This window comes from Vicugna pacos, chromosome X (assembly GCF_048564905.1).
Source record: "Vicugna pacos chromosome X, VicPac4, whole genome shotgun sequence".
In the NCBI taxonomy this organism is placed as follows: Eukaryota; Metazoa; Chordata; class Mammalia; order Artiodactyla; family Camelidae; genus Vicugna; species Vicugna pacos.
This window is the reverse complement of record NC_133023.1, coordinates 30,938,604-30,965,234: the sequence shown is the minus strand read 5'-3', so window position 1 is coordinate 30,965,234 and position 26,631 is coordinate 30,938,604. Positions and strand designations below refer to the sequence as shown.

General features: G+C 53.6%; 1 protein-coding gene across 8 annotated transcripts in view; it reads left to right on the top strand.

Moving 5' to 3' along the window:
• The window catches only part of BCOR (BCL6 corepressor), a 45,547-nt gene that overhangs the window by 5,451 nt on the left and 13,465 nt on the right, over positions 1-26,631 (top strand). For 6 of the 8 annotated variants that reach the window (XM_072955688.1, XM_072955692.1, XM_072955687.1 and 3 more), the window contains exons 2-6: positions 14,199-14,324; positions 15,655-15,733; positions 16,643-19,483; positions 20,132-20,185; positions 20,664-20,850. In XM_072955688.1, the coding sequence (XP_072811789.1) occupies positions 14,239-14,324; positions 15,655-15,733; positions 16,643-19,483; positions 20,132-20,185; positions 20,664-20,850 (3,247 nt within the window). In that variant the 5' untranslated portion in view covers positions 14,199-14,238. The remainder of the gene's footprint in view (positions 1-14,198; positions 14,325-15,654; positions 15,734-16,642; positions 19,484-20,131; positions 20,186-20,663; positions 20,851-26,631) is intronic. The other 2 variants (XM_072955690.1, XM_072955694.1) reach the window with 1 other exon arrangement.

Below are 26,631 nucleotides of genomic sequence, written 5' to 3'. Positions count from 1 at the left end.
GGTCAGGAGGAAGAGATGTTGCGCTGCTCTAAGTCCTGCTTGCTAAGGTGCTGCAGGGCCTAGTGCACTGATAAAAACTGAACCAAAAGAAGTGCGAAGTTCGGCCTCTCGGTGGAATGGAGGGGAGATAGTCTTTCTTTTTTTAATCTTTTCCTGGAGGAGACCATGCGGGGACGGCCTGCGTAGGGTGGATTAGCAGGCGCCTCTGTGACCCCAGACGCGCACGTAAACTAGGCTAGGGTTTGGTTTGCCCGCGGCGTCGATTTGCCGCGGTCCCTCTTTGTCTGAGCCCAGCCGGGAATTCCAGCTTTTATTGGGAAGACCGCACTCGGGTGGAGCCCGCGCCGGGTCGGGCGGGGCGGGGCAGGACCGCGGGGCTGGGCGGGAGGCTCGCCGGCCGCCCAAATCCCAGGACAGCCAGGACGGTCCTCAGGAGCGCCCGGCGGCCCCGACAATGCCACCTTGGTGGTTTCCTCGAGGGCGCCGGGCCCGGCCGGCGCAGCCAGGCGCAGCGGGGCGGGGGACCTCGCGGGTCCACTTGGGCCGCGGCGCCTCCTCCCTCCCCCCGCGGGCCCCACCCCTCCCCCGCCAGCCAGAGGCCGAAAGGAGCTCTGAAGGCTCTTTGTTAGGCTCCAGGGTCACACCCGTGCCCTGGGGGCCGCGGAGGGGGCGGGAGAGCCGTGCTGTCGGCGAGAAAGGACCTTCTCCGGGCTTGGAGGCCTCACCGCCTGCTCACACGGTTTGGCCGGCGGGGCCTCTCCCAGTCTGGGGAGGGGAGACCGAGGCCGGCCCCGGCTGCTTTGCTTGTGTGTACGGCCCGCAGGATTCCGTCTGGTTTGCAAGTCTGGCTGCGCCACCGGGGCTTAGGTGGCCGCGGCCGGGTTGAGAAGCAGCAGAGGCAGGAGTGGAAGGCCTCCTCAGGCCGCCCCCGGGGTGGCCAGGCCTCCTGCGTCTGGAGCACTTGGCCCCGGACGTCCACCAACCTCCAGCCCGGCCCGACGGCTCTCGCTGTTTGCCCCCAATGTGTTTCTCGGAAAGTGATAGCTGACCTTCCGATGGATGAAAATTAATGAACGATGCTTTTCTGCGACGTTTCTGTAGAAGGCCCCCTTTCCCAGCGCAAGCTCATCTCCGCCTGCCGCCAGTCGAGGGTCTCGGAAATGGGGGTGTCAACCCTTGGTTATTTTTTAGAGCCATGTTTCCCCGGCCAACCATCACCCCTCAGCACCCAGGGGCTTGGTACCCCGTGATTAGACTTAGCAGGGAAGTCCGCTAGGAGAAGATCCTGACAGCATAAAATATAATTTGTGATCTAAAAGACAGTTTCCAGTATAATCTCATTATGCACCACAGACTCCCGGTGTTATTTTGTGGAAGGCGGACAATGATCAATTTACATTGACCCGGGGCTGGGCGAGCTTTTAGATGGTAATTGCCATATTGATTTGCATGCAAAAAGGAGACCTGCTAAAATTAAAGACCGGAAGCTAAATTAAACTAAATTTATTGTCTAGGTGCAAACCAGAGGAACTACTGGGAGGATGGGGGGGGGTGAGTCAGGTCAGGGTGCCTGGGGTAGAGCAGGTAAAGTGCAAGAGCTTTGGGAGGTCACAAATTTGGGAGCGATCTTTGCCCTGGTGATTTCGAAACGGGAGGAGGGGGCTCGTTTAAGGTATGGGGACCCAGCGGGAAAAAGTTATAAACAGGCACTATTGCAATGAAGGCGCTGGGGTCTTTTAATGCTAATAGTAACTGGGAAGGGGAGGAGAGGTTTATAGGGTTATAGGGGTCTTCCTGCACCATTTCCGGCACCCCCCATTTCTATTGTTCTACCCTAGCGCTCGCTATCATAACAAGGACACCCAAAACTTGCATCTGAAGAGTTAAATTAAAAAAAAAAAAGCAGCCTATAACCCTTCCCCCCCTCCCCCTCCCCTAGCGTCAGGCCTTTCCGAGGGAGCGCGAGCAGGGGGCGTTACTGCATGCGCGCCGCGGGCAGGCCCGGACCGTTGTTGGTTGCGGGCGCAGCAGTCCCAGATTCGGCCGGACGCTGATCGCTTCGGGAAGCGGCTCTCTCCAGGTGGCCCAAGTGGCGGTGGCGGGGGTCTCCTGGGGCCAACGACTAGCGGTGCCCGGGGGCGGGGGTCACCTCCCCGGAGGTTGGAAGGGCCTGCCCCGAGCTGGGGGTGGGGGCGGGAAACCCTGCTCCGATCGGCGGTGATCGCCAAGGCCGGAAAGTTTAAAAAAGAGAGAAAGCCACTGGCCGGGAGCCAGGGGCGGCCGGGCCGCCGGGGCGTGTTCGGCTGGCTAGCGGGGTGAGGACCCGGCGCCGCCATCGCCTCGATCCCTCCCGCTGCGGAGGCCCTTGCCCGCCCCAGGCGCTCCTGGAGCCATTTCGCACATTCGGAGCTTCGGCCTCTGGACGGGCCACCCGCCCGGGACCGGGAAGCCCGCAGGGGCGGCAGAGTCTGCCGGTTCCCCTTTTCCTCTGAGCCGAGCTGGAGACGGCCTTCGGGTGTGGAGCCTGTGGCTTCAGGTGTGGATAGTTCCCAGAGCATCTGAAAGCCTGGGGTAGACCAGGAAATTGGAGATGGGGTGAGGAGGGGATGTTGGGCGCTGACCCAGCTCTGCTGGGACAAGAAGTTGGGGAAAGGAGAGATACCCCAGCTCCCAGCTTCTCTTGGGACTTGGCTTTTCACGCTCCCCCCCCCCCGGGTGTCTGGCATCTTGCAAGCCACTTCCCTCTCAATTCCCATTCCCAGCCCACTTTGGTCCCTAGGTTTTTGGTTAAAATCCTAGGAAAGGTAGGTGTAGGCACTCTTTCCAAAGGGCTTTTGCTCTGTCTAGATAATTTGACTTACTGCTTTATGTGGCAAAACTAGAATGGGAAGCCTAGTTCTAGTAGCAGGAGTCAGCACTTTCTGCAGAGACCCTAAGAGTAGCACCCACCTACCCCTGCCTGTTCTGGGCTCCTGGAAGAGGGGAAATGCAGCCTTATTGGGATCCCTGGCCTCACACCAGGGTGTTCCAGTGTTGGGAGATTTGTAGGATGTCGGGGGAAATTGCGAAATACTACATATGGACCAAGAGTTTACTGGGTGTAGGAGAAACTGGGTTCCAGGCTCCCCATGGACTGAGTTACATAGGTGTTAAGCGCTATTCTTTCACCCTGTATATGAGTACAAGGGCTCAGGAAGCCTTCCAAACTTCTTGGGGATTTCAAATGGCACAATTAGACCAATAATTGGCTCCTCTCCGCAACTCCAGGACTGAGTTTGACCGTGGCCCATTTTTACTAGCTGTGTGACCTTGGGGGCAAGTTATTTATGGCCTCTGAGCCTCAGTAAGTTTCTTCATTTGTAAGACTGGGAATAATTATCCACCTTTAGGATCAAAGAAGAAGACTTGGCACATAGTAGGCCCCGAGGATTAGTAATTGCTTTGAATGACTGGTCAGGTTCCTATCGGTTGCTCTTCGTTGCCTGTCGCCCCTGAGGCCCTCTGAGACCCCCTGAGACCTGCTTAGGCCAGTGTCTGGGGACCAACCTGCAGGTGAAGTTCCCCTCTGAGTGTATTCCTCTGGGTCTGCCTCTGTGGGTTCTTTCCCTTTGTTACAGTTCTTTGCATTCTGGGTTTTAAAGGATTCCATATGAAAGGTCTTGGATTTTTTTCCCTCCCCCTAAGTGGGATCATTTATATGGTTAGGAATTGATTCCAGAACCAGTATCTAGGTGCTCTTTGGCAAGTCCTCCCATCATTCTTGGGGTGGGGGTGGGGTGTGGGAGGGAACAGCCGCGGCTGGAGGGGAGAGACCTGGTGGGAAGAGGTGAGAGGGTCTGGCCTGCTGCAGAGGCCAGAGGTGCTGTGGTTTGTTTGATAGGGATTAAGTCCGGATGTTATGAGGTCTCAGTGTGGTTTTCAATAAAGTCTGCCAGGGATTGCTTCTTTTATATTGATATGTATTTAAAGAAATTACTAGCAGGAGAAGAAAACCAGACCTGTATGGATCCAGGCCGGTAGTAAGCTACTGTGATCAGGTTTCCTACTCGACTCCCAGAGGGGAAGTCAGCATTTGATTGAAGCTACACTTGGTTCTTGACTCTCTGGGGATGCCGGCTCTGAAACAGGAGCCCTCCCTTTCTCTCCTCTCCCCCCTCCCTCTTTTTCCCTTCTTCCCCTAAAAGCCTTTGTGCTGAAAGAGCTTCAGTAGGCACGAATCCCTGGTCCCTCTCTAAAGAATGCCTTCCAGCCTTTGCTGACATTGTTTTGTGAACAGTGGGTTTTACCAGGCCAGCAGTTCCCCCCCCCCATCTTAGCTCACTATTTTAGAGGTTAGAGGATGGCCAGGATGCACCTAACTGCAGTGCTTTCCAGTGTGTGTGTCGCCAGGGCCCTGACTGTAATCTGAAGACACCTTAACCTTTGCCCTAGGTGCCCCACGGGGTGGGGGAGCGAAGGTGGGGAGAGCAAGGACCGAATTGTTGTTGAGGGTCTGTTTGTTTTCTCCAGCAACTGAGGCTGAGGGGTGGAGTGGGGCGAGTCAGAGAGTACGTTCCAGCCTTGGGTCTGATTTAAAACTTGGTCTAATTGGAGAAACTCTTAGGCATTTAACAGTTCTGTACAAATGCAAACTTGAAATAGCTCTAGGCCTACGTCATTTAGGAAAGAATAAATGAAGTACAGAAATGTCCAAACTATGTAAATCCTAGAGTTGTCTGCCCTCCCATAAACACATGACAAGTGCCAAGGCATTTCCAGTCAAAACACCCATGGAACCAGCAGCCTCCATCCTTTGTATTTATTATTTTATTAACAGCATTTTACACAGCATTTAACAAGCACAGCCTGCCTGCTTTGCACCATGGCTCTTAGCAGACTAAGAGGTGGAAAACAGATGGGGGTGGGGAGGAGTGGTCTCTAGAAGAGACTTCTGGCTGGAGAAATCTCTTCAGACGGGCAAGGGAAAGGAGCATTTGGGGCTTCTCTCCCCTGGCCCCAAAGAGAAGACAGAAATAATGCTTTGGAAGTAGAAACCCCCTCTCCCTTCTCAGGAGGAAAGTTGTGCAGCTGTGGTCTGTCCAGCCTCCACTTCGATTCCAGAAGGTGTGAAACGGGTGTCTGCTTTCATGATGCTCTGCCCATCGGCTGTTGGTACTTTTTCAAAGAATTAAGTATTTGTCTGCTGTCGTTATTCTGTATCCTGGTGGAAACTTTATAACGAAAAGTAATGCCTTTCTTAAGTCATAAAATGAGCCTTGTATGATTATTTAATTAAAATCTATTTAAGGACCGATTAGGCGTGTAATTTGCGCTAATAATGACGATTATGGAAATGTTCGACTTAACCAAAAATCATAAAGGAGACATTTTGATCAGTGGGGCGACCAGTTAGGATTCAGGGAGGTGGACAATTTTCTGGAACACACTAGGCGTTGGGCCAAGCTCCCAAGCTGCCTGGCCTTGGGGACAGGGCAGAGGGAGCTCCAGGACCCCTGGCATGACCTGGACAGGCTGGCCCACGCTTTGCCGAGAAACCGACCCTGGGAGTCTGAACACCCTCTATTCACAGTTGAGGAAATGGGCGGGGGGGGCCTGCCTTGAGTTACTACTAGGAGGAAGAATCTCTGGGAGAGGGCCGACGAATCACCCCGAACTCTGTCTGTGCGAAGTGGCTGTGTTCTTTAACAATCAGCGGCGACAAACGCGCTGCTGCCTTGGCTAGCCTTGGCTGGAGCCTGAAGGGGCCGGGGGGGGGGGGGTCCCTTGTTCCGGAGAAACCTGCCAGCTGCTGGGCTTGGTGCGAAGGCAGACACAATGCTGCTGTTGTTGGTTTGATCTCTAACTGTGGATTGTTAGTCTGGCTTTAACTATGTGGTAAGGGGGGAATGTGAAGGCTGTTTACAGCGAGTGCAAATAATGTGACAGCTGTTGGTGCGCGAGCAGCGCTGTGCCTCCTCGGCACTCACACAAAGCGCGCACTATGCAGGCCCGCGGAGAACTGCAGAGGTGGCCGCCACTCTCTGGCCAGGGTGTCCTCACCAGGGCGTCCTCAGATTCAAGAAAGCTCTTAGCAGCCCCACACCCTGACCCCGATCCCCCCAGCACACGTCTTTATGGCTCTCGGGCTTGGGGTGGACGTGCCCCGGTTTGTGTGTTGTGGTTTGGGGAACTTGTTAGGCTGGGGAAGTGGGGGGCAGGGGGAGGAGGCAGGAGAAGGCCTGCGGGGTCATGAGTGTCAACTGTCTGGAGGGGTTTGGCTGGGATCTGTGGACCTGGAGCCCCAGCGGCTTGCGACTGGGTTGTTAAGATTTGGGAAAATAACTTTCAGCCCTAAAGCAAGCTTGTTGGAAAGAATGTATTATTAACTGAAGGCTTTCTGGAAATTGCAGACGCTCTGAAGGCCGTTGTTCTTCCTCTGAAATGGCCCTGTTATTCAGACAAGTTCGAGAGACAGGCGGGCGCTGTGTTCTACGCACTCTGCCCTGTTTCCTGGATTGGAAACACAAGTGTGTAGGTTCAGGACCCGAAGTGGGGGGGAGGTGTTGGGAGGGGAGTGGTGCAGGTCGACTTTTGGTTACCCACCTCCCTTTGCCTTCCCGTTTCCAAGAGCGCACTTGCCTTCAGCTGCAGGACCAACGGTGCTGTCTTGAGGTCTGCCCACAGCACCACCCACTCGGTGACTTAATCAACTATATGCCCACAGCCACAGGCCTTCTCTGAGTTCCTGGTCCTCTGCCAGGCACTGCAGGGAGGCGCCGGGGTGGGAGGGAGAACAGTTGGTGGGTGGCGGCAGTCCCCCGCTTGGCCGGCCCTGGAGATGCATGCCTGGCCGGGGCTTGGGATGTCCAGGAAGATGGGCCTGCCCCTGGGCTATCCTGGGGCAAGCTGGGTGTGAAAAAAAAAAAAGCAGCTCACCCCCAATCTCAAGTTTGAAGCCTTTGCAGCCCTGGCCCCGGGGCTTTAGAGGATCCTTTAGAGCTGACTTAATTCTATAGCCTGTTCTTCTGTGTGACTCTGGCCCTTGGGCGGACAGTCTGCAGGATATCTGCAGTTCATCTCCCTGCACCGCCCCCAGGTCTGCCCTCTCTGAGTTTTAATGTGGACTTCTACATCTAGTTGGGTTCCCTAGTGGGGAGCTGGGAGATGCTTCTGGAATGATACATGAACTTCGGTGCCAGTTCTATAAATTGGTCTCTTTTTATGACGTGTGCCATTTTCTGTAGGAATGTTGCTTGCAAAACGAGTTTCGCCTTGGAGGAAAGGCGGAAAGATAAACAAGCCTGCAACTGCCAAAACACTGGCAGTCTTTCCCTCCTTCCAGCTCTCTTAAAGCAGCCGGGCTGTATTTCCAGGATTAGACTCTTGCTTGTGAGGAGGGACTCTGGTTGGCTTTTTTTTTTCCCCAAGCAAATGCAAATTAGAGAAAAATAATTTTCTTTCAACGATATGCAATGTATTAGTCACTTGTTATCGTGCTCCGAGGCAGGCCTCATTTGCGCGTCTGCCAGCTCGCTCACATCTGCTCGGCGCTGTTCGGGGCATTTTAACCTTGGCGGTGTCGTGTCTAGTCCCACGGATCAAGGAGGAGTAATTAAGCTCTGAACAGCTACAAAAATTCATGGGCCCCCATCTCTACCGCAGTTTTCCCACAGCTTTGTTTGGGGTGTTCTGAGTTCCAAGATTGAGTAGCAGACATGGGGTTCCTATTGTTCCTTGTGAAGAAAGTGGGCGCCCCTGTCCTCCCCTGACCCTCATCTCCAGTCTTCCCAGGACTCCCAGGCGGCACACAATCAGCCAGGAACCCGGGTGCAGATCTCAGGACCCTGTGTCTTATGCATCTTTTATTTGTAAAAAGTTCCTTTGTGCTTCCTGTGTGTACTAATGATAGCTGTTGTTAATAGCCTTATGGTATAGCTTGTTCCTGGCCGGGGGTGGGGGTGGGGTGCAGTGAGCGTGATTTCCAGAGCCCAGTTGGAAACTGCAGTGCAGTGACACCCCCTCTAAAGTTGTGGTATATGAACCGTTTATTCTGGATTTGCCCCCAGGTTGTGTAGACTCCAAGTGGGAACCCAGCCCTGTAGGGGACCAGACCGGAGGGGGTGTTGCTGGGGGTGGGGTAGGGAGGAGAGGAGTAAGGGTGATTAATTGCACTCAACCTAGGTTTCCTGGCCTGGGCTGCCTCCTGCTGAGGGACACCAGCTTCCAAATGAGGCCCCCTCTTGGATACACACGTGGTTGTGTGTGGCATAACCGTGAAAGAAAGTGAAGGGAATAAAAGCCCAGGCATGGAGTCGGGAGGAGAAGTGTCTGGGGTTGGTCCATGAGCTGACCTCGGGCCGTGGCTCTGCCTGTGGGAAAGGGGGTGCCTGGCGAGCAGCCCGGGTTGGGCAGCGGCTCTCCCTTCCCCCGAGTCCCCTCCCCCCGTTTTACAGTTGGCTACACTTGGCTTGCATCTTTCCGGGGAGGGCGAGGGCCGCAGAGAGCAGCACCAAGTCGAGTCCCGCCGAAAGGAGCCCAGGACAATGGCTGGGAGGGGTCTGCAAGTGCCTATTCCCTGGGTGGGCTCGGCTGCATATCTCAGGTTCTCCGTGCGCCCACCTGGAAGTTGTTTTTTTGCTAGAGATTCAGTGGCCGGCGCTTGGGAAGGGGGAGCACAGAAGAGCGGCGCGGGAAGGGTGAACTAGGGTTGGAGGATGGCGGAGAGAGCTGGAGTTCCTGGAAGGTCGGGCGGGAGCGAGAGCGCGCGGGTGTGTGCGGGGGCGCGACCCCAGCGAGGAGGGCGAGGAGGGGCTAGGAGCTGCACGGGTGTACGTGGTGGGAGAGAAAAATCCCTTTGTTTTGATCAGGCTCAGGGCTGAGGCGGGGGAGGGGTGCCCCTCCCCCACTCGCCACCGCCCACTGCCGCTGCGGGGCCAAGTTCACTCCTGACCTGAGTAGCTCTGCTTCATCCAGGCTCCCTGGGAGGAGGCCAGAGGCAGGAAAGGTTCTGGTTGCCCTCGAGTTTCCCGTTTCTCGTCCGCTTCTCTTACCCCTCCACCCCCACCCCACTGCAGCTCTGCAGCAAAGCTAGGAACATGGGTGGGGATGCCCCCAGAGGTTATGGCTGTGACTTGGAGTGTGCCAAGAGACAGTGCCTGGGCAGGCTGGATCGCTCCTCCCAACCCCCCAACCCATTTCAGCACCCATCTAGTTACCTCCCTCAGCCATACCCCAGGAAGCCTGTGGCCCTGTCCAGACCTGCGGGCAGCCTTGGGGTCCCCCTCTCCCCACTGCTGCACACACTAGGGAAAGCATTCCAGGAGGATCTGCCCCAATGCTGCACATTCTAGACTGCTTTTTTCTCATCTACCCCCATGCAGCACCCCCATCCTAAACTAGGAACTTCTTCACCACTCTCTTCCTTCACATCAGTAGAGAAGTGCTGGTGGGCAACTCAGTCTGTGCTTGGAGCCGCCTTAGAAAGGGTCTCTGCTTAGTGAGCTTTGGGCTTCCATGAAAGACTCACTCTGCCAAAGTCCACCCCTCCCTGGCCCCCTCTGTGTCCTTGCCTCAACCTTCCTGTTGCCACAAAGAAACTATGCAGCAGATTCTGGGATCTGTTTGTTACACAGTAGACTTTGTGGAGTCAGATGCGGTTTAAAGGGGTTAAACGTGGCCTGCACCAGCTATTGCCAGGCAGAGCTCAAGTCCATAGTGCGGTTTAATCCTCTGGGAAACACATTGCCAAATATTTATAGATGAAGAGACCAAAGTTGAAAGGGTTCGGCCACCTGCCCAGAGACATGCTGTGGGTGAGGGTGGGAGCTGGGAGGCTGGGGTGACCACGTTCTCACATGGTCTCCAAGGAGAGCCAGCTGTGCAGTGAGGGAGGTCGCCAGCCTCCAGAGGACCCCAGTACATGGCACAATGGCCACGATCCCTGATGTCCGCCCGGCATTCTGAGCCAGGAGCTTCTTGGCCACTAGCTAGATAACTGCCTGATGGGGCAAGGAGTGCCTAGCGAGCGAGGCTCTAGGAAGGAGCACGGATCAGATTTGTGCGTTGTGTGAAGTTGGGATGGTTCAGTGGCGATGCTTTCCATTTTGTTGGTGCCGCTTGACAAGCGCGATGTGCAGATTTGAACCGATCGGCTGCCTCCAGGGTGGAGGCAGCGGAAAGTGGCCTGGTGCCAGGAGGAGCCGGGGTGGAGAGAAGGAGGAGTGCCAAGAGTGGCCTGGTGCTACCTCCCCTTGCTCCACTCCCGCCAGCCTCTCACAGCCACTGCGCCTTCCTTTTCAACCTGCTGTTCCTTGTCTGCCCAGGGACATCTCCTTGAAAGAAAAAAGACAAACGCCCTCCCTTTCCTTGGTCCACGATGGTGTCCTCATGGCAGGAATCGACAGAGCAGTGGTGGTGGGTACAGCTCGGGGGCCCGTGTGCCCCCCTTGTGTCTTTTCACAGAGGGCCAAAGGGCCCCCTCTCAGGGATGCCAAGGTTGAGGTGACAGCTCCTAATCTTGATCCCTCTGACCTCTTTCTGCCAATCAGGCTCTTCTCCCCAGTGTCCAGGCCAAGCTCGGATGCTAATCATAACTCTTGGCTTCCAGAGCAGATGACTGCCCGGGTCTGTCAAGGGAGACCCAAGCTCTCCTGTGCTTGCAGTTACGGCCAGACCGGAAGCTGGAGACCACTCGAGATGTTGGCATTTTGCGAGCTGAGTCTCTCTCCGGAACTGGGTGTTCAGAGGGCAGCCACTACAGTTCCTCTCTGTTCTTCAGACACTCCGTCTCCTCGGCTGACACTCGTCTCTCAGCCATCTTCCCTGTTCATCCCTGTCCCACATCCTTGCCCCCTTCTCTCCACTACTGGGGAAAAGGGTTAAAACCCAGAGCCAAGGTGTAGCTTAGCAGCTCACCCTGGAAACAGGTTGGTGCTTGTAAAGTGCTTTTCATGACTGATTTCACACTTCTTGGCACTTCCAGAAGCATAGCCTGCGTGTGGAAGAAAAGGGGGGGGATGGTTGAGAAATAAGGGCAGCCTCTTATATAGCAGCAAAGCGCCCGCTCTGTTTGTCATCTAAATCACATCATTTGCCCTCCTCACCGTGACCCACAGCCAAGGGTCAGAGAGTCACTTTTGAAGAACTTTCCCTCAGAGGTTAAAAAAAAAAAAAGATTCCAACTATTTCAACAGCCGCTTCTAGAAGTGAAGCGAAGTGAGCACGGCTGGGTCTCTGCCTCTCAGTCTCTGTGTCCCTTACTTACCCCCAAGACCCCCTTAGTTCATTCTATATCCCAGATAGATGGAGGGAGGGGTCCCCATTCTTCAGTGGTAGCGGGGTGTAAGCAGTCTGGCCTTTGTGCGGGATGAGGGTGTTCCTGCTGATTTGGGCTGTCACTCTGGAGGATGGCCTCCCACCAGCCAGGGCCCTTGCTCATTGGCCCTTTCTAGTCAGCTCCATCTTTGACCAGGAGCTTGAAGAGTTAAAAGTCTTTAGCTTGTTGCAATGAAATTATGGCTGGCAGTGGCGCCGCTGTTTGTTCAACAGACCTCCACTTTTAAACAGTTCACAAAAAGTTCATGGGGCAGCTAAAGATTGTAAGAGTGTGTGTGTGTGTGTGTGTGTGTAGGTGTAGGTGTAAGTCAGCAGGATCCGTCCGACACTGTGCCTCGTCCCTCCTCCCCTTGCTTCTTCCTGGCTAGCCCGGTCCCTTGCCCCCACCCCCATGACACTGGACCACACTCCGGGCCTCAACCCTCCATCTGACCCTGTGCATGTAAGAATACTTCATTCTGGCACTGGGTGTCATTTATCTGTGCGGCATTAATATTGAAAACCCCACTGGGCCAGCCCTGGAAAGAGGGGAGAGGCTTTCAAAGCACCCTGTGCTCCCAAGCGTCTCTAAACTGCATTCACCTCTCAGCTAAGTTCAGGCCGCCCTTTCTTAAAAAAAGCCCTTTGTGGGAGAGGGAGGCTCAGTGGGGTGATTGAGGCAGCAGCCTTCCTATTTCCTTAGTCAGGTGCTCAGAGGTCCTTGTCCCAAACTGACAACTAAAGGAGGCGTGTAGGAGGCAGCTTGTTTTAAGATTTGAAGATTGGGGCATCAGAAGATTGGGGCTTCATGGGCACACACATCTTGTCTTCCCTTATCCCTGTCTTAGAGGTTTGATGGAGTGATCCTTGGCTTCTGGCGTAATGTCCATATTTCATCATGTCCTTATTTCCCCCCTGAGAGGGGGTGGCCTGGTGCAGTCCTAGCTCTGCACCCATGCCCAGGACACTTGGGCCCAGGAATGTTGCTCACCCTTCTAGATGAGGCCTCCCTGAGTGTCTTCCTTCTGTTAGAAGGGGTGGCAGCGGTTAGAGAGGGGACCCTGTTAAATGTGCCTTGTTGTCAGCCCTGGGCCAGTGGTGTCCTTCCCCCAGCTTGATCTGTGTATTCGGGACAGGGAAGAACGGCCCCCAGGCCCCAGCAGAACCTCCCTCGACACCCGAGTCCATCTTTTCAGGGCGCTCTGGCCGGCCCACTGGAAATGCCCATGTGTCTGAGGACAGGGACGCTTCCTAGTGAAACAGCTTCTTCAGAAGTCCAGCAGACCTGACCCAGCTGGGAGATTTCTGCCTCTGCCTCTCCCCCAGCTTCATTGTTGAGCTCGAACTGTGCGCCGTGTGTCTGCGCGCGTGGCTCTTGATTAACAGACGGTGTTCTATGTATAGGGGCCGATGAGGGATGCTGGTGGACAAAAGCCTGAGTTAGGACAAAGAAATGCGGAAAGATAGCCTGGCCTTGGGATTCGGGTCTTGGGTGCTCCCCCACCCCCACCCCTAGTCGCTCTCGCAAAAAGAGTCCCCAGAGTCCCCGGACCTGGTGGCTCCCACCCAACCGACCTGGCAGTCATCTCCATGCGCTAAAGTGTAAAAGCAAGCATTTGCATATTTTTTCCTGCTAACAAAGGAAATGTGTCGACTTAGGGAACATTTGGGCTTTCGGAAACTGTGTGGGTGGGTGTGTGAGGGAGGAGAAAGAAAAGTTCCCCCGATGATCTGATCTGCACACCAGTGATTTCACACTCGGGTTTGGGTCCCTGTGTAAAGAGGCCGTGGTCAGGGGCCCTGGGACAAGGGAGTTGGGTGAGCGGGGGAATTGCTGAGGGCCATCGGTCCCAGGCATTAAAGGCTCCCCTACTTATTAACCCAGCATTTAACAGCAGGATATGGGCTGAAGCGCAGTCAAAAGAAACGGCTCAACCTCCAAAGAGCAATTAAAATCCTGCACGAGGATAAATCACGCGCCGTGATAATCCTGTTAATAAAATGCAGCTTGTCCTGACCCTTCACTCATGCAGCAAACTAGAATGTGATGTGGGTGGGGGTGGGGGGCAAAGAAGGTAAGGAGGGCAATCGGGGAGAGGTGCTCTTCCCTCTGCCTTGGCAGCCTTCCCCACCCCCCCTCTCGTTGGGGAGAAAATGGGTGGCTTTTGCCTGCTCCCCGCGTGCCAGCGGCTCGCAGCCCGGCAGCCTGGGCTGCTAAGACTTCTGCGCTCGCTAATGATTTCTTGTCCCCAGCGAGCGGGCGTCATTGAATTACTCAGCTGCCTCCCCCTGCAGCTCCCAGGCCAAACCACCCAGGCAAAACCACCCCGGTTGGGGGCTTAATCTAATCTAGGGCTTGGGTGGGGTGGCTCACCAGCCCACTGACTCTGTTTAACCCTTGCTCTGGAAGTTGGACACACCACAGCCCTGGGAATCCAGCCCTGAAAATGAATTGCAGTTTGGGCCGCCACACCGGACTGTTGTGCCTTTTATGCCGTATCCCCACCCCCCCCATCCCCATCCTTTCAGCCCCATGAAGAATCAGTGTGGGATTCCCTGGGATCTGGCACCTTCCGCTTGCTTCCAATCCAAGTGTGTTCGCCAAAGGCTGGGGATGGGGAAGGGAGGATGGCAGGTGGGGGGCAATAGGTACGGTACCTTGGCTGGTGTGGCCCATGGTGCTTGAACCCTCTCCCTGTCTCCAGCACCTCCTGCCAGGGAAGTTACATCCCCCACCCCCGCTCTGGGTCAGGTGTGTTCCTGTGCTCTGGGACATCTGTAGAACATCGAGCAGGATCTGCCTTCCCGAGTCTACATTCTGTACGAATTGCCTAGAAAGAGTTTCTCTCCTTCCCTGTTTGGCTCTTCTTTATTCAACCGCCTGGGATTTTTTTTTTTTTAAACAGACTAGACGCTTGAAGAGAAGCTGCCATCCAAGAAGACGACATGCTTTCAGCAACCCCCCTGTATGGGAACGTTCACAGCTGGATGAACAGCGAGAGGGTCCGCATGTGTGGGATCAGCGAAGACAGGTGAATGCGCCTGTCCGGCTGCGGCATGGAGAGAGAGCGGGTCCTCCCCACCCCCACGCGTCCCCCCCCTGCTCCTGAGCAGAGCCCCCTCACCTCACAGCCAGAGTGAGCCCAAAGGGGGTGGGGGAGAGAGCTCTCCCGCCTAGCTGGCGGCCCTTGATTTACAGTTTTAACAGGCAACCCGGCTCAGCGAAGCATTGCCGCCCTTTAAGAGATTAGCCCCTAAAGCGGCCTTTCAGTGCACTTTCGTCCTTAATTTATTATTTCATATTTATGAAGGAGAATTAATCCCAGTCTATATGCTGCTTTAACTCTAAATGTCAGAAGTGTGGGCCCAGGTGGATCGGCATTCAATGTGCTTTTAAAACAAATAGTTTGCTCAGTAATAAATGGGGAGATCGCCACCCTTCACTTCGTTTAAGCCCAGGGTTTCTCCCTGTCCTCTGCTGCCTGTTCGGCGAGGCCATTGGCTCCTGGTTTCAGTCACCCAACAGCTCTGTTATGCTTCCTAATCAGTAATTTTGGAGTGTGGGGTAGAGGCAGCTAAGCAGTAGATAATTGAAGCTGCTCTTTGGGGTAATGATGAAACTTTCCTCCGCCGCTTGTCAGCGATTTTATCCTGGGGATTTGGAAGTTGGCACCAAGCACTTTCTTTATCGATGCTCTCTGATAACAAGTCCCAGGGCAGCCGCAGCAGCCTGGCACAGATGTGCGGCTTCCTCTGGAGCCTGGAGCAGCTGACATGCGTATGATACTAGTGTGTATCCCCCAGCATTTTGATAAAGGCAGTCAAATATGGCTTCATTATCACCATGGAAACCAGTTTCATAGGACATGGTCTTTAACTTTGGGGGAAAGTTTTGAAAGCCTGTCCTCATGGGTAACACAGAAGTGATTGATGTGGCCAGCCCATAGACTTTAGCCGTGAGGTCCTCCCCCTGGCTTTGGCCGTTGTACTGCTTAATGTCTGTTCTTAGGTAGAGCTTATAAGGGTTGGCTTGGACAGCCGAGCCCAGACTAGCCTGCTCAGCTTCTCTAGAGAGAAGATTGTGAGGGACAGGTGTTTGTGCCTGATTTTCTGTCTTGCCCACCCAACTCAGGGACATTTGTGATTCCACATCCCCATTGCCCTGCCTTTGCTTTGTTTTTCCCAGTCCACTAGGATTGCCATTTGGGGACAACTTTTAATATGGGCCATGGGGGAGGAATTTTTTTTTTTTAAGGGCAGTTGGAAAAATGGAATTATTAGAAACTGGTCTGTTCTGGGGCAGTCTGAAAGATGGATTAAGTGAAGAATGCTTTCGTGAAGTTGGTGTGTCCTTTTAAATAGGAAAATTCCCGTAAATGATGGTGACGCTTCAAAGGCCAGACTGGAACTAAGGGAAGAAAATCCCTTGAACCACAACGTGGTAAGAGATTAATAGCTTCTGTTGATGTGCTATCTGAATATCAGTGATCTGTAATCAATCGTGCATTCATCTGCATACCATTAAAGGGCCTTTGAGGGGCCGGGGGCGGTGTTTCAAGGCAGGGCTGAGTAGAAAGCCTAGGCTCCAGGACGAGGCCTCCCCCAATTTCCTCCTGGCCCGCCATTTCTGTCTGCGTCCTCTAGTGACTGGTGCGATACTTGCTGCCTTTTCTTCGGTAAGCTACGTGCCACATCAGTGCTCCTAGCCGGATAAATTTCCAGCCTCCAAGTAGACCCTTAGGGTTTACCTTCCCAGTAAAATATCAAATGAGAGCTGTCTTGAGACACCAGGGAGGAAAAGTCAAAAGACGCAACTACAGTTTGACCCATGGCCTCTTTATTGATGTAGAAATGAGACAGCTCAAGTCCTCCGTTCCTTGCTGAGCCCCTGAAGATTGTTTTTTGTTATGTTAAATAATGCCTCTCTACACCCGCAAAAGCACAGTGCACATCGCCCCGCCCCCACCCAGCTCACCCCGGTTACCCCACGAGGGTGGTGCTGAGAACAGTGCAGTTGGTGTCACCTCAGTTGTAGCCAAGAATTTTTGCTGCGAAGGTGGATTTTCCAGAGTTAATAGATGACTGAATGAATGCAGGGGCCTCAAGTCTAAAGGGATCAACGTTTTCTGTGCGTTGAGGATACTAGTTGAACAAAGGTGAGAAGGCAGGCAGCAGAGGGTTCTGGATAAAGAGGGAGGGGGCCACAGACCTTGTGAATCCTTTTTTAACCCTTTCTGCTCAGACGTTGGGGCTGATGTCAGTCACGTTGAGCCTAGTTTCTGCGGTGTCTCTGGGATGGGCTGCTTTGAAGGCATGTCCTCCGTAACACCCATGTTCTTCTTCTGTGAAGGTGGATGCAACTGCGGCCCATCGGATCGATGGCCTGGCCGCACTGAGCATGGACCGCACCGGCCTGATCCGGGAGGGGTTGCGTGTCCCCGGAAACATCGTCTATTCTAGCTTGTGTGGACTGGGCTCAGAGAAAGGTCGGGAGGCTGCCACGACCACTCTAGGTGGTCTGGGGTTTTCTGAAAGAAACCCAGAGATGCAGTTCAAACCGAATACGCCTGAGACAGTGGAGGCCTCCGCTGTCTCTGGAAAACCCCCAAATGGCTTCAGTGCTATATACAAAACGCCACCCGGGATACAAAAAAGTGCTGTCCCCACGGCAGAAACACTGGGCTTGGACAGGCCTGCCAGTGACAAACAGAGCCCTCTCAACATCAATGGTGCTAGTTACCTGCGGCTGCCCTGGGTCAATCCTTACATGGAAGGTGCCACGCCAGCCATCTACCCTTTCCTTGACTCGCCAAATAAGTATTCCCTGAACATGTACAAGGCTTTGCTACCTCAGCAGTCCTACAGCTTGGCCCAGCCGCTGTATTCTCCGGTCTGCACCAATGGGGAGCGATTTCTCTACCTGCCGCCGCCTCACTACGTCAGTCCCCACATCCCGTCGTCCCTGGCTTCGCCCATGAGGCTCTCGACACCTTCGGCCTCCCCAGCCATCCCACCTCTGGTCCATTGCACAGACAAAAGCCTGCCCTGGAAGATGGGCGTCAGCCCTGGGAACCCGGTTGACTCCCATGCATATCCCCACATCCAGAACAGTAAGCAGCCTAGGGTGCCCTCTGCCAAGGCGGTCACCAGCGGCCTGCCTGGGGATACAGCTCTCCTGTTGCCCCCCTCACCTAGGCCTTCACCCCGCGTCCACCTTCCCTCCCAGCCTGCTGCGGACACCTACTCCGAATTCCACAAGCACTACGCCAGGGTCTCCACCTCGCCCTCCGTCACCCTGTCGAAGCCATACATGACGGTCAGCAGCGAGTTCCCCGCAGCCAGGCTCTGCAGCGGCAAGTATCCGAAAGCTCCCGAAGGAGCCGAAAGTGCCCAGCCAGTTCCTGGGCACACCCGGAAAGCAGCGGGTCAAGACAGAAAAGATGGCAGCTCACCTCCTCTGTTGGAGAAGCAGACGGTTACCAAAGACGTCACCGATAAGCCGCTAGATTTGTCTTCGAAAGTGGTGGGTGTAGATGCTTCCAAAGCTGAGCACGTGAAAAAGATGGCCCCCACAGTCCTGGTGCACAGCAGAGCTGGAAGTGGCTTAGTGCTCTCCGGAAGTGAAATTCCGAAAGAAACTCTATCTCCTCCAGGAAACGGCTGTGCTATCTATAGGTCTGAGATCATTAGCACGGCTCCCTCGTCCTGGGTGGTGCCCGGGCCGAGTCCCAACGAAGAGAACAACGGCAAAGGCCTGCCCCTGAAAAACAAGGCCTTGGACTGGGCCCTCCCGCAGCAGCGCAGCTCTTCGTGTCCCCGCATGGGCGCCGCAGATGCCGTGGTCGCTAACGTTTCAGGGTCGGTGTCGAGCGCCGGCCGTCCGGCCTCCGCGTCGCCGGCCCCAAATGCCAACGCAGATGGCAGCAAGACCAGCAGGAGCTCCGTGGACACCACGCCGTCCGTCATCCAGCACGTGGGCCAGCCCCCGACCACGCCTGCCAAGCACAGTGGCAGCACCAGCAGCAAGGGCGCCAAAGCCAGCAACCCAGAGCCGAGCTTCAAAGCAAATGAGAATGGCCTCCCGCCAAGCTCAATATTTCTGTCTCCAAACGAGGCGTTCAGGTCCCCACCAATCCCCTACCCCAGGAGTTACCTCCCTTACCCAGCGCCCGAGGGCATTGCTATAAGTCCCCTCTCCTTACACGGCAAAGGCCCTGTCTACCCTCACCCAGTGTTGTTGCCCAATGGCAGTCTCTTTCCTGGGCACCTTGCCCCAAAGCCTGGACTGCCCTACGGGCTGCCCACGGGCCGGCCGGAGTTCGTGACCTACCAAGACGCGCTGGGGTTGGGCATGGTGCACCCCATGTTGATACCTCACACGCCCATAGAGATCGCTAAAGAGGAGAAACCGGAGAGGAGGTCCCGGTCCCACGAGAGGGCCCGCTACGAGGACCCAACCCTCCGGAACCGGTTTTCCGAGGTGCTGGAGGCTAGCAGCACCAAGTTGCATCCGGAAGTCCCAGCGGACAAGAACCTAAAGCCCAGCCCCAGCTGGAATCAAGGGAAAACTGTCGTCAAGAGCGACAAGCTTGTCTACGTAGACCTTCTCCGAGAGGAGCCAGATACAAAAACCGACCCTAACGTGTCCAAACCCGGCTTCGCAACTGAGAGTGTCGGCCAGAGCGCTGAGCCCACCAAACCCCCGACCGACCCAGCCCTGCAGCCCCACCGGGATTTCATCGCCCTGAGAGAGGAGTTGGGACGCATCAGTGACTTCCACGAAGCCTATACCTTCAAACAGGCTCCGAGCCAGTCAGTCTTCAGCTTAAGCAAGGAGAATGTTCCAGCGGGAACCAACAAGGAGAACCTGGCAATTCCAGTCTCCACTCCGTTCCTGGAGCCAACCCTGGGGAGCGATGGTCCTGCTGTCACTTTTGGGAAAACCCAAGAGGATCCCAAACCATTTTGTGTGGGCAGTGCTCCCCCGAGTGTGGACGTCACCCCCACCTATACCAAAGAGGGAGCTGACGAGTCAGAGTCAAACGATGGCAAAGTTCTGAAGCCAAAGCCATCTAAGCTGGCAAAGAGAATCGCCAACTCCGCTGGTTACGTGGGTGACCGGTTCAAGTGCGTCACTACCGAACTGTATGCAGATTCCAGTCAGCTCAGCCGGGAGCAGCGGGCTTTGCAGGTGAGCCCCCCGACCCGAAATTTCAGGAACTTGACCAGTTGTCAGTTGTTTTTTTTTTTTTTTAATGTGTGAAGAGGACTTTGGGGGGGTATGGTAGGGCAGGACACTGGGCAGGTTTTGGTTAATGAAGCTTATGGTAATTTAAATGTATGAAATGTGTCCAGTAAGGGGATATGAGTGGATATTTCAAGTTATTCTGTAGATTTTTTAAAGTAAACTCCACTCAAATGCTGATAATGGAAGTTTTAATTATTGCGAAGGATGTCTAAAGACTGCATGACATTTACCTATCAATTGCTTTGATTTCTCTGCCATTACTGTACGTTAACAAATATACCTAAAAGCGCTGCTTAGAATGCCTTACGTTGATACTTGGTGGAGGTGTGTAGCAGCCGCATGTCTGGGATTCATGCGATTTTTTTTTTTCCACCAAAAAAAAAAAAACTCGCTTAAAGGGATAGAGTATGTATTTAACTTGCTAGTGAATGATAGATGTTGTATAGGAATTTCCTTAAGATATTTTACTTTTAATTAAAAGATAAATAAAGCCAAATTGTTTTGCAATGTTAAGAAAAAAATTGGTTTATGCTTATAAAAATGGATGAAGTTATCTAAATGATCCATTGAGTGCCCATTTTAATTACATAGATGGAAGGATTACAAGAGGACAGTATTTTATGTCTACCCGCTGCTTACTGTGAGGTCAGTTCTTCAAATTTTTATTACTAGAATCTTCCATAAACCTTTTGAGTTAAATTTCATTTCCAAATATACAAAGGGAAGTTTGTGGGCCATGGTCGTCTTTATTCATTGTGCATTTGTTTTCTTTTCTGTTGTGTTTTTGTTTTGCTTTCTTTGCGTTGTGTTTTTGTTTTGTTTATTTACCTTCAAAAGAGAATGTCTGTCTCTCTGCCACAGTGTATGTACGGTTGTACATACACACCGTGTATATCTCTATATACGTTATGGCTTTATGAATAAAGAGTGTGTGACTACTTACATATAGACACTCACATTTTTTATCGTTAAGTTTTAAAATATCTCAGTTGTATCATAAATTGTGGTTGGTTTTGGGCAAACTTTTCTTTGAGAATACTTTCCTTTAAGGTAAGGCTAGTGAAATAGCTTTGATGGTAAGGTGTGTGTTTTTTTTTTTTTTCCGTCTCCGTTCTCTTTCTAGCGTGCAATGATGCGCTTCTCAGAGTTGGAGATGAAAGAGCGAGAAGGCGGCCACCCCGCAACCAAAGACTCCGAGGTGTGCAAATTCAGCCCCGCCGACTGGGAAAGGCTGAAAGGAAGTCAGGACAAAAAGCCAAAGTCGGTCGCCCTGGAGGAGGCCATTGCCGACCAGAACGACAGTGAGAGATGTAAGTGAACCCAGGTGGCTCGCGCGAGCTCCCGCGTCGCTTGGAACGGGGCAATGCTCCCGGAGCTGAGGGACGGACGTGAGGAAGCTTTCAACCACCTGGCATCCGGGTGGTTGCTGCTCGGAGAAGCAGGCCACTCTTGTCATCTTTGCCAGCCACAGAGTGCAGGGCTGATTGTCCTTTTGACCGTTGTGGCATCCAGGAATGAGGCACCTACGAAAGATGATTTCTTGGGGAACATCTCCTTTTCCAGAGAAATGCTGGTCCTGTAGTTAGTGTAGCAGTCTAATCCAATAGAGCAGAGGAAAGACAGTGCAGGACTTAAAGTGTAGCATGTCTGTGTTCTGTTCGTGGCAGGCACGGAGGTGGATTTTTGGTAGCTGTGGAACGATCCGTCCAGCCGGAACCAGGCCCTCCGTGGTGCCAGTCAGTCTCCTGTGGTCCGGAATGGAGAGTACTCGTATTCTCCCCCCGAAGGCAGACGTTTTGTTAAAATGGGCTGAGGGCTGATGAAGGCACCAGGAAGATAGTCATAATTGTTTTCTGTGGCGGGTTTGTCTGCCATCATTAGGAGTTGACAACATACTCCTAGAGCGTGGGATAAACGAGGGCGTTCTTCCCACTACACAGAGGGTGTATTAGGTTTTGGAGGCAAAATGTGAAGTGCTTTCCTCGCGGTCCCCTCCACGGTCCCCTCCACAGCTGCTCCCCTGCTGTGGTCGACTTTGGGATTTGTTCTCAAGACATCTCGGGCTAATGAGATGTGTCGGGGAGGTCTTGCTCCTGCTTCCTTAAACGTGCGTACTTGTGGCCTGCTGCAGACCCCAGAAACCTCGTCGGTGATGGTGAATTAAGGCGTCTAGGTGAACGTCAAGGAGAGGGTGGGCGCGAAATCCTCCTGACACAGGACAGTCAGGGACGGTGGGTGCGCTTGAGAGCTCTATGCCCTTGGACGTTGTAGGTTTGGTGTACCCCCAGGACACTTAGGTCGTAGGTGCATGGAGTCCAGGAAAATTCGTGGCCAGGAATAGCATGCTTCTCACTGCTTAGAGCACAGGACCCCTCCTCACCTCCAGCTCATCTTCGGCGTCAGACAGAGGTCTGTGGCTCGGGTTCTGGGTGAACCCCGCTGGGACGGCTTGGTTCTATGTTGCTCCTGCCGGAGGGGGTTTCTGTGGCCAGTCAGTGGCACCCTTACCCGAGGAGCGGGGACCCTTGATGGGCCTGAAGTAAACGTTTCGGAACTCTTCCCCATGAAGGGATTGGAATGGGAAAGTGAGGGGTCCAGACTGCTCTTAAGTTAAAAAGGCAGCAAGAAAGCCTTTCTGCTTGCTGACGTTCACGAGCGACACACAGCCCTCCCCTTCTTCCTGAGTTGCTTCATAACACCAGCTCTTGGGAAAGCTTCTCAGAGGCCTGGTAGGAGTGGGAAAGGCCAGGTTCCTGGGAAGGCACTTCTCTGAGGAGGAAGATCCGCCTGTGAAGGAGAGTCCCTCTTTGTTCCAGGTGGATGATGGGAGGAGGAGGGTGGGAAGGGAGCCGGTCTCCGTCTTCCTGCCCTTTGTCCTGTGACCTGGCCAGACCCAGGGTGGCCGCTGCCCTTCACATCTCAGCGGCCTCACGTCGGCCTTCTTCCCAGGGAAGTTTGTGTCCTTCCCAACTTTCCTGCTGAACCTTGAGATGAGAAATCAGTGTGGCTGATGGGGAGCAGGGCCTGAGCCCCAGATGATTCAGAAAGCCCTCCCCCAGTGCTCCTCTTCCTTGTGTCTCTCCAAGCTCAGACTCACGGGTCTGTTCCCAGAGCACACGGGACATGGCCCAGCGAGCCATTATTGGCCCCCGAGGAAGGGCAGGAGAAGGGCTGGGGAAGGTGAGGGGCTCCTTTTGAAAGATCAGGGCCATCAAGGAGGTGGGTCACCATCCCCAGTGTTTTGGGGACTTGTGGTTTGTAGTTGGTCAAGAAGGGTAACTTAAAAGAACCAGTGTCCTTACTGCCACCTCCTGATCAGGGTGTGGCGGTTGTTCAGTCCATTCAGCTGGAAATTAACAGGCCTCCTTGTTCTTGGGCCATCATGTTATGAGCCCACATGGGCTCAGGTCCTTCTCATGGATGTCAGTGTGGCTGAGAGCCAAGCTGTGAGCTTGTGGGAGCTGGGGTGAGGAGTTGGGGTGGGCAGGGGTCACATTAGAGGGTACAGGACACCTTCAAGATGCCTCCCCACTTCTGAGGCAGCCCTCTACCCCTGGAGACACCAGGAGCTTCTAAGGTGGTGGGTGCTGCTTGCATGGCCTCAGTGGCCCTGATGTGGGTGCATCTTGTTGAGGGATTTGCTTAAGAAAAGTGAATTAACTTTGAAAACACAGTGGTCTGGATTTTTACTTACTCTTTATGATCATAGGGGTGACTGAGTTAAATTTTTATTTTAGAAGTTCAACAAGAGTGTTAGGAGGCTCCTTGAACTTGGGAGTTCATTACTAGGATCCTTTGGGGGCATTTGAAGATGGGGAGGGACAAGGAGGCATTGGTACCTTACTTCTCAAACTTAGAGTGACCGTCTCCCTCGCCAACCAGTTGGCTAGGACAGACCTAGGACCTGCTTGGTGGCAGTGCCCACCAGGACCTGGAAGAAACCTCAGTCAAGGGGCTTCAGAAAACTTCTCTTCCAGCTGAGCCACCTGCATGTTTGTAAATGACTTTTAACTTGGGACAGAAATTCCCTGGGCTGCTTCTGTAGAGGGCGTAAGTTTTAACAAGGTTAGCCTTTACTGGAGGTGCTATGATTAACCTGCAGAGAAGGGAGTTTTGATCCTGGGGAACCTTCCAACATCTAAAAACCCTCCCACCTTGTTTAGGCCTCACCTAAACATGGGCATGGCTCAACAGTGGTGAGGGTGCTTTGTTGCCACAGTGACTTGTAAATGTTGCCATGGTGATGCTTCTGAAGGTGAGGCTATGGCGCAACCATGATAAATTACGGGATATATATGCTGTGAGTCATATGACCATGCTGCAGGGAGCAAGTGTTAAACCTCAAACAACAGCCACGTTCACATCTGCTTAGACAGGGTGACCAAGAGCACATGGCTTTCCTGCTTTTAGAAGGGCCAAAAGTAGTGGCGATGGCGAAGCCTGATGGTTAGAATCCCCGTGTATCTATTTGTCTCCCCATCTCCTTTGCCCTCAAGGGTAATCCTGTGGGTCGTGGTTAGAACAGAGTCATTGAGAAGCTCCAAGTGACGCGGAGCCTCTCCCCTGTGGCTGGTGGCTGTGTGTATCTTGGGCAGTCAGGGTGGGTGCTCTTCAGGGTTATGACCAGCCTGAGTAAAGTCACGTGAGGTCTTGAGAGGCCTTTACTGAGGGGAATCTTTGCCCTGAAAGGCTCGGGGGTTGGGGAAAGGGTGGACAGACCTAGTTTCAGACGAGGTCCTCTTCCATTACGTGGAACAAAGCAACTAAACTATGGGTGATTTCAGTGAGCCCCGACTTCAGCCATGGAGCATTCCTGATAATAGTTCAGGATGAGGAACCACAGACATCACACCATGGGGGTCCCCGGGGACAAGGCAGGAGGGGGCTATCGGGAATGTTGGGCCCATATGCAGCACACTCTGTCTTGGCTGGTGAAGAGGCGCCTTCCACACCCAGGCAGCTTTCAGCACATGGGAAGCCAGGAGGAGACAGCTGGAAGGGTCTGTCCTGTAGGGGTGCTTCTGCTCTTAGGAGCAGAGGGAAGAGGTTCCCCAGTCAGTCATTGCCTGCCAACACCTGAGCAATAAAGTCATCTCAAGTCTTCTAGGTGGTTTTCCATGGGCAAGGGATGCCAGCCTTTTGTGGCATAAGGTGCGGTGGGTGAGATATAAACTAGTTTCACTGTTTGGTAGGAAGTTTGCAGTGAGGGTGAAAACTTAGGTAGAAAACCTCCTCCCAGAGTAAGATGCCTCTTTAGATGGTTTGGAACTGTTAACAGATACAGGGTTAATATGTAATCTCTGGAAGTGGAATCAGAAACACTGGGGGTTGACAGATTCTTAATGTGGTTGAAGACATCAGATGTGGGCAGAGGTGGCAGCTCATTCTGGGTGGGGCCACATGCTGGTTAATCTGTGCCCTAATGGGGACCCTGGAAGGCATTGCTGACATCACCCAGTCACCACTGCTTTCAAATCACCAGGTTGGAATGGAACCATCTTTGCTACCTAAAGTGGAGGAGGGAGAACACATTTTAAAATTAACTTTAAAATGGGACATGGGGGTTCTTAAGATAGCCCTTACATTTCCACGCTGGTCCCCTCCCAAAGACGGGGCTTTCAGGGAAGGCTGATCGCACTGGAGAAGTCAAATGGTGTTTGGGGCAAAAATTTAAGCTGGTCTGAAAGGCTTATCGTCATTTGGTTAAAGTGATTTCTCCAGCTGGTCCCTGTGCTGAGCCCGCCCGTGTTTATGAAGCCCACCTCTGGGAGGCGGTTTGTAGTAACATTCCCACTTTACAACTGAAGGGGGCCGAGTTGTAAAGTGGCGCTGTTACTGCCAGAGCAGTTAAGAGGGTCACAGAGCAGCCAGAGTGAGAGTTCACCCTCTTCGTTGGGCTTGCGGTGGTCTGGGCTGCATCGCCGGGAAGCACAGGCCAGGGGTTCGGGCAAGCTGTGGGGTTTCTCCCGCTGCCATGATAGAAGACCCATGTGGTTGGGGTGACTCCATTATTCGTTGGCAAGGGTAGATGGGGATCTGTCCCGCCTTAGGATGCCCTTGGAGAAGAGGTGGCTGGGTTCTTTCCACCATTGAGAGCACAGGCTAGCCAAGGCCAGGGTGAAGCTCCTCCCCACAACTGACTGCTACTCAGTACTGGGAATGCCCCCCAAGAGAAGGCTGATCAGGTGGCCAGTGGGCTGGGCACAAGTGGGAGTGGTGTTTGAAGTTGACTAGGGAGAGGAGGAAGGATGGGAGCAGCATGTGAGGGGCGTGTTCATGTTTTCATCTAGCAAAACGGCTGTGGGGAGCTAAGCTCCGGTGTTACCGAAATACCAAACTCATACCCTCCGGTGATGGGCAGGATCTTCTTAGGGGCGCACCTTAACATCACAGTGATCATTACAGAGTCATTGTGTGTTAGAAAAATATGCAACCAGCAAAGCAGTCAAGCTATTTCTTAGGCTAAAGCGAAAGGGGAGAGTGATTTTAGGCTGGAATGATTGGAGGAAAAGCCCCAAGTCGATGCTGGGTTGAGTGGAGGGAGCAGACACAGCACAGGTAGAGCTGGAGTGAGAGCAGTTAGCGCCTGGCGAAGGGGGCTGTGTCTTGTCTTTGGAGTGTCTTTAGATGCTTGCGTGTGGAGGAAGGCACGCACGGAGGAGTGCCAGGTGGGATGACCAGCATCCCCGTGGGTGTGCCTGGTATCACCCAGGGCCTTCTTCCTAGACAGGAAGTAGGAGCAGTGATAAATGCTTCCTCCCCCACAGGTGTGGGAAGAGGACAGAAGGACTGGTAGCCATTGGGCTGAGTTTGATTGACATTGCTCTGGACCCTTGTGTGCACACCAGGACATCTTGGCCTTTGGCTTTGCCAGGCTTGTCTTCCCTTGTCCTCCCAGCTTCCCTGCCTCCCACCATTCTTTCCCGACTCTCATTTCACCCTCTCCCCCACTGACCCAAGAGAACGTTGGTGCTGTCCCTCAGGTAGAGAACATTTGGGGGATATCTGCTTTCTATTACATCAGATTCCTTTTATTTCAAAACAGTGACCTCAGCAACTGTTTCCATAGAGACTTTGAGTTCAGCCTTAGC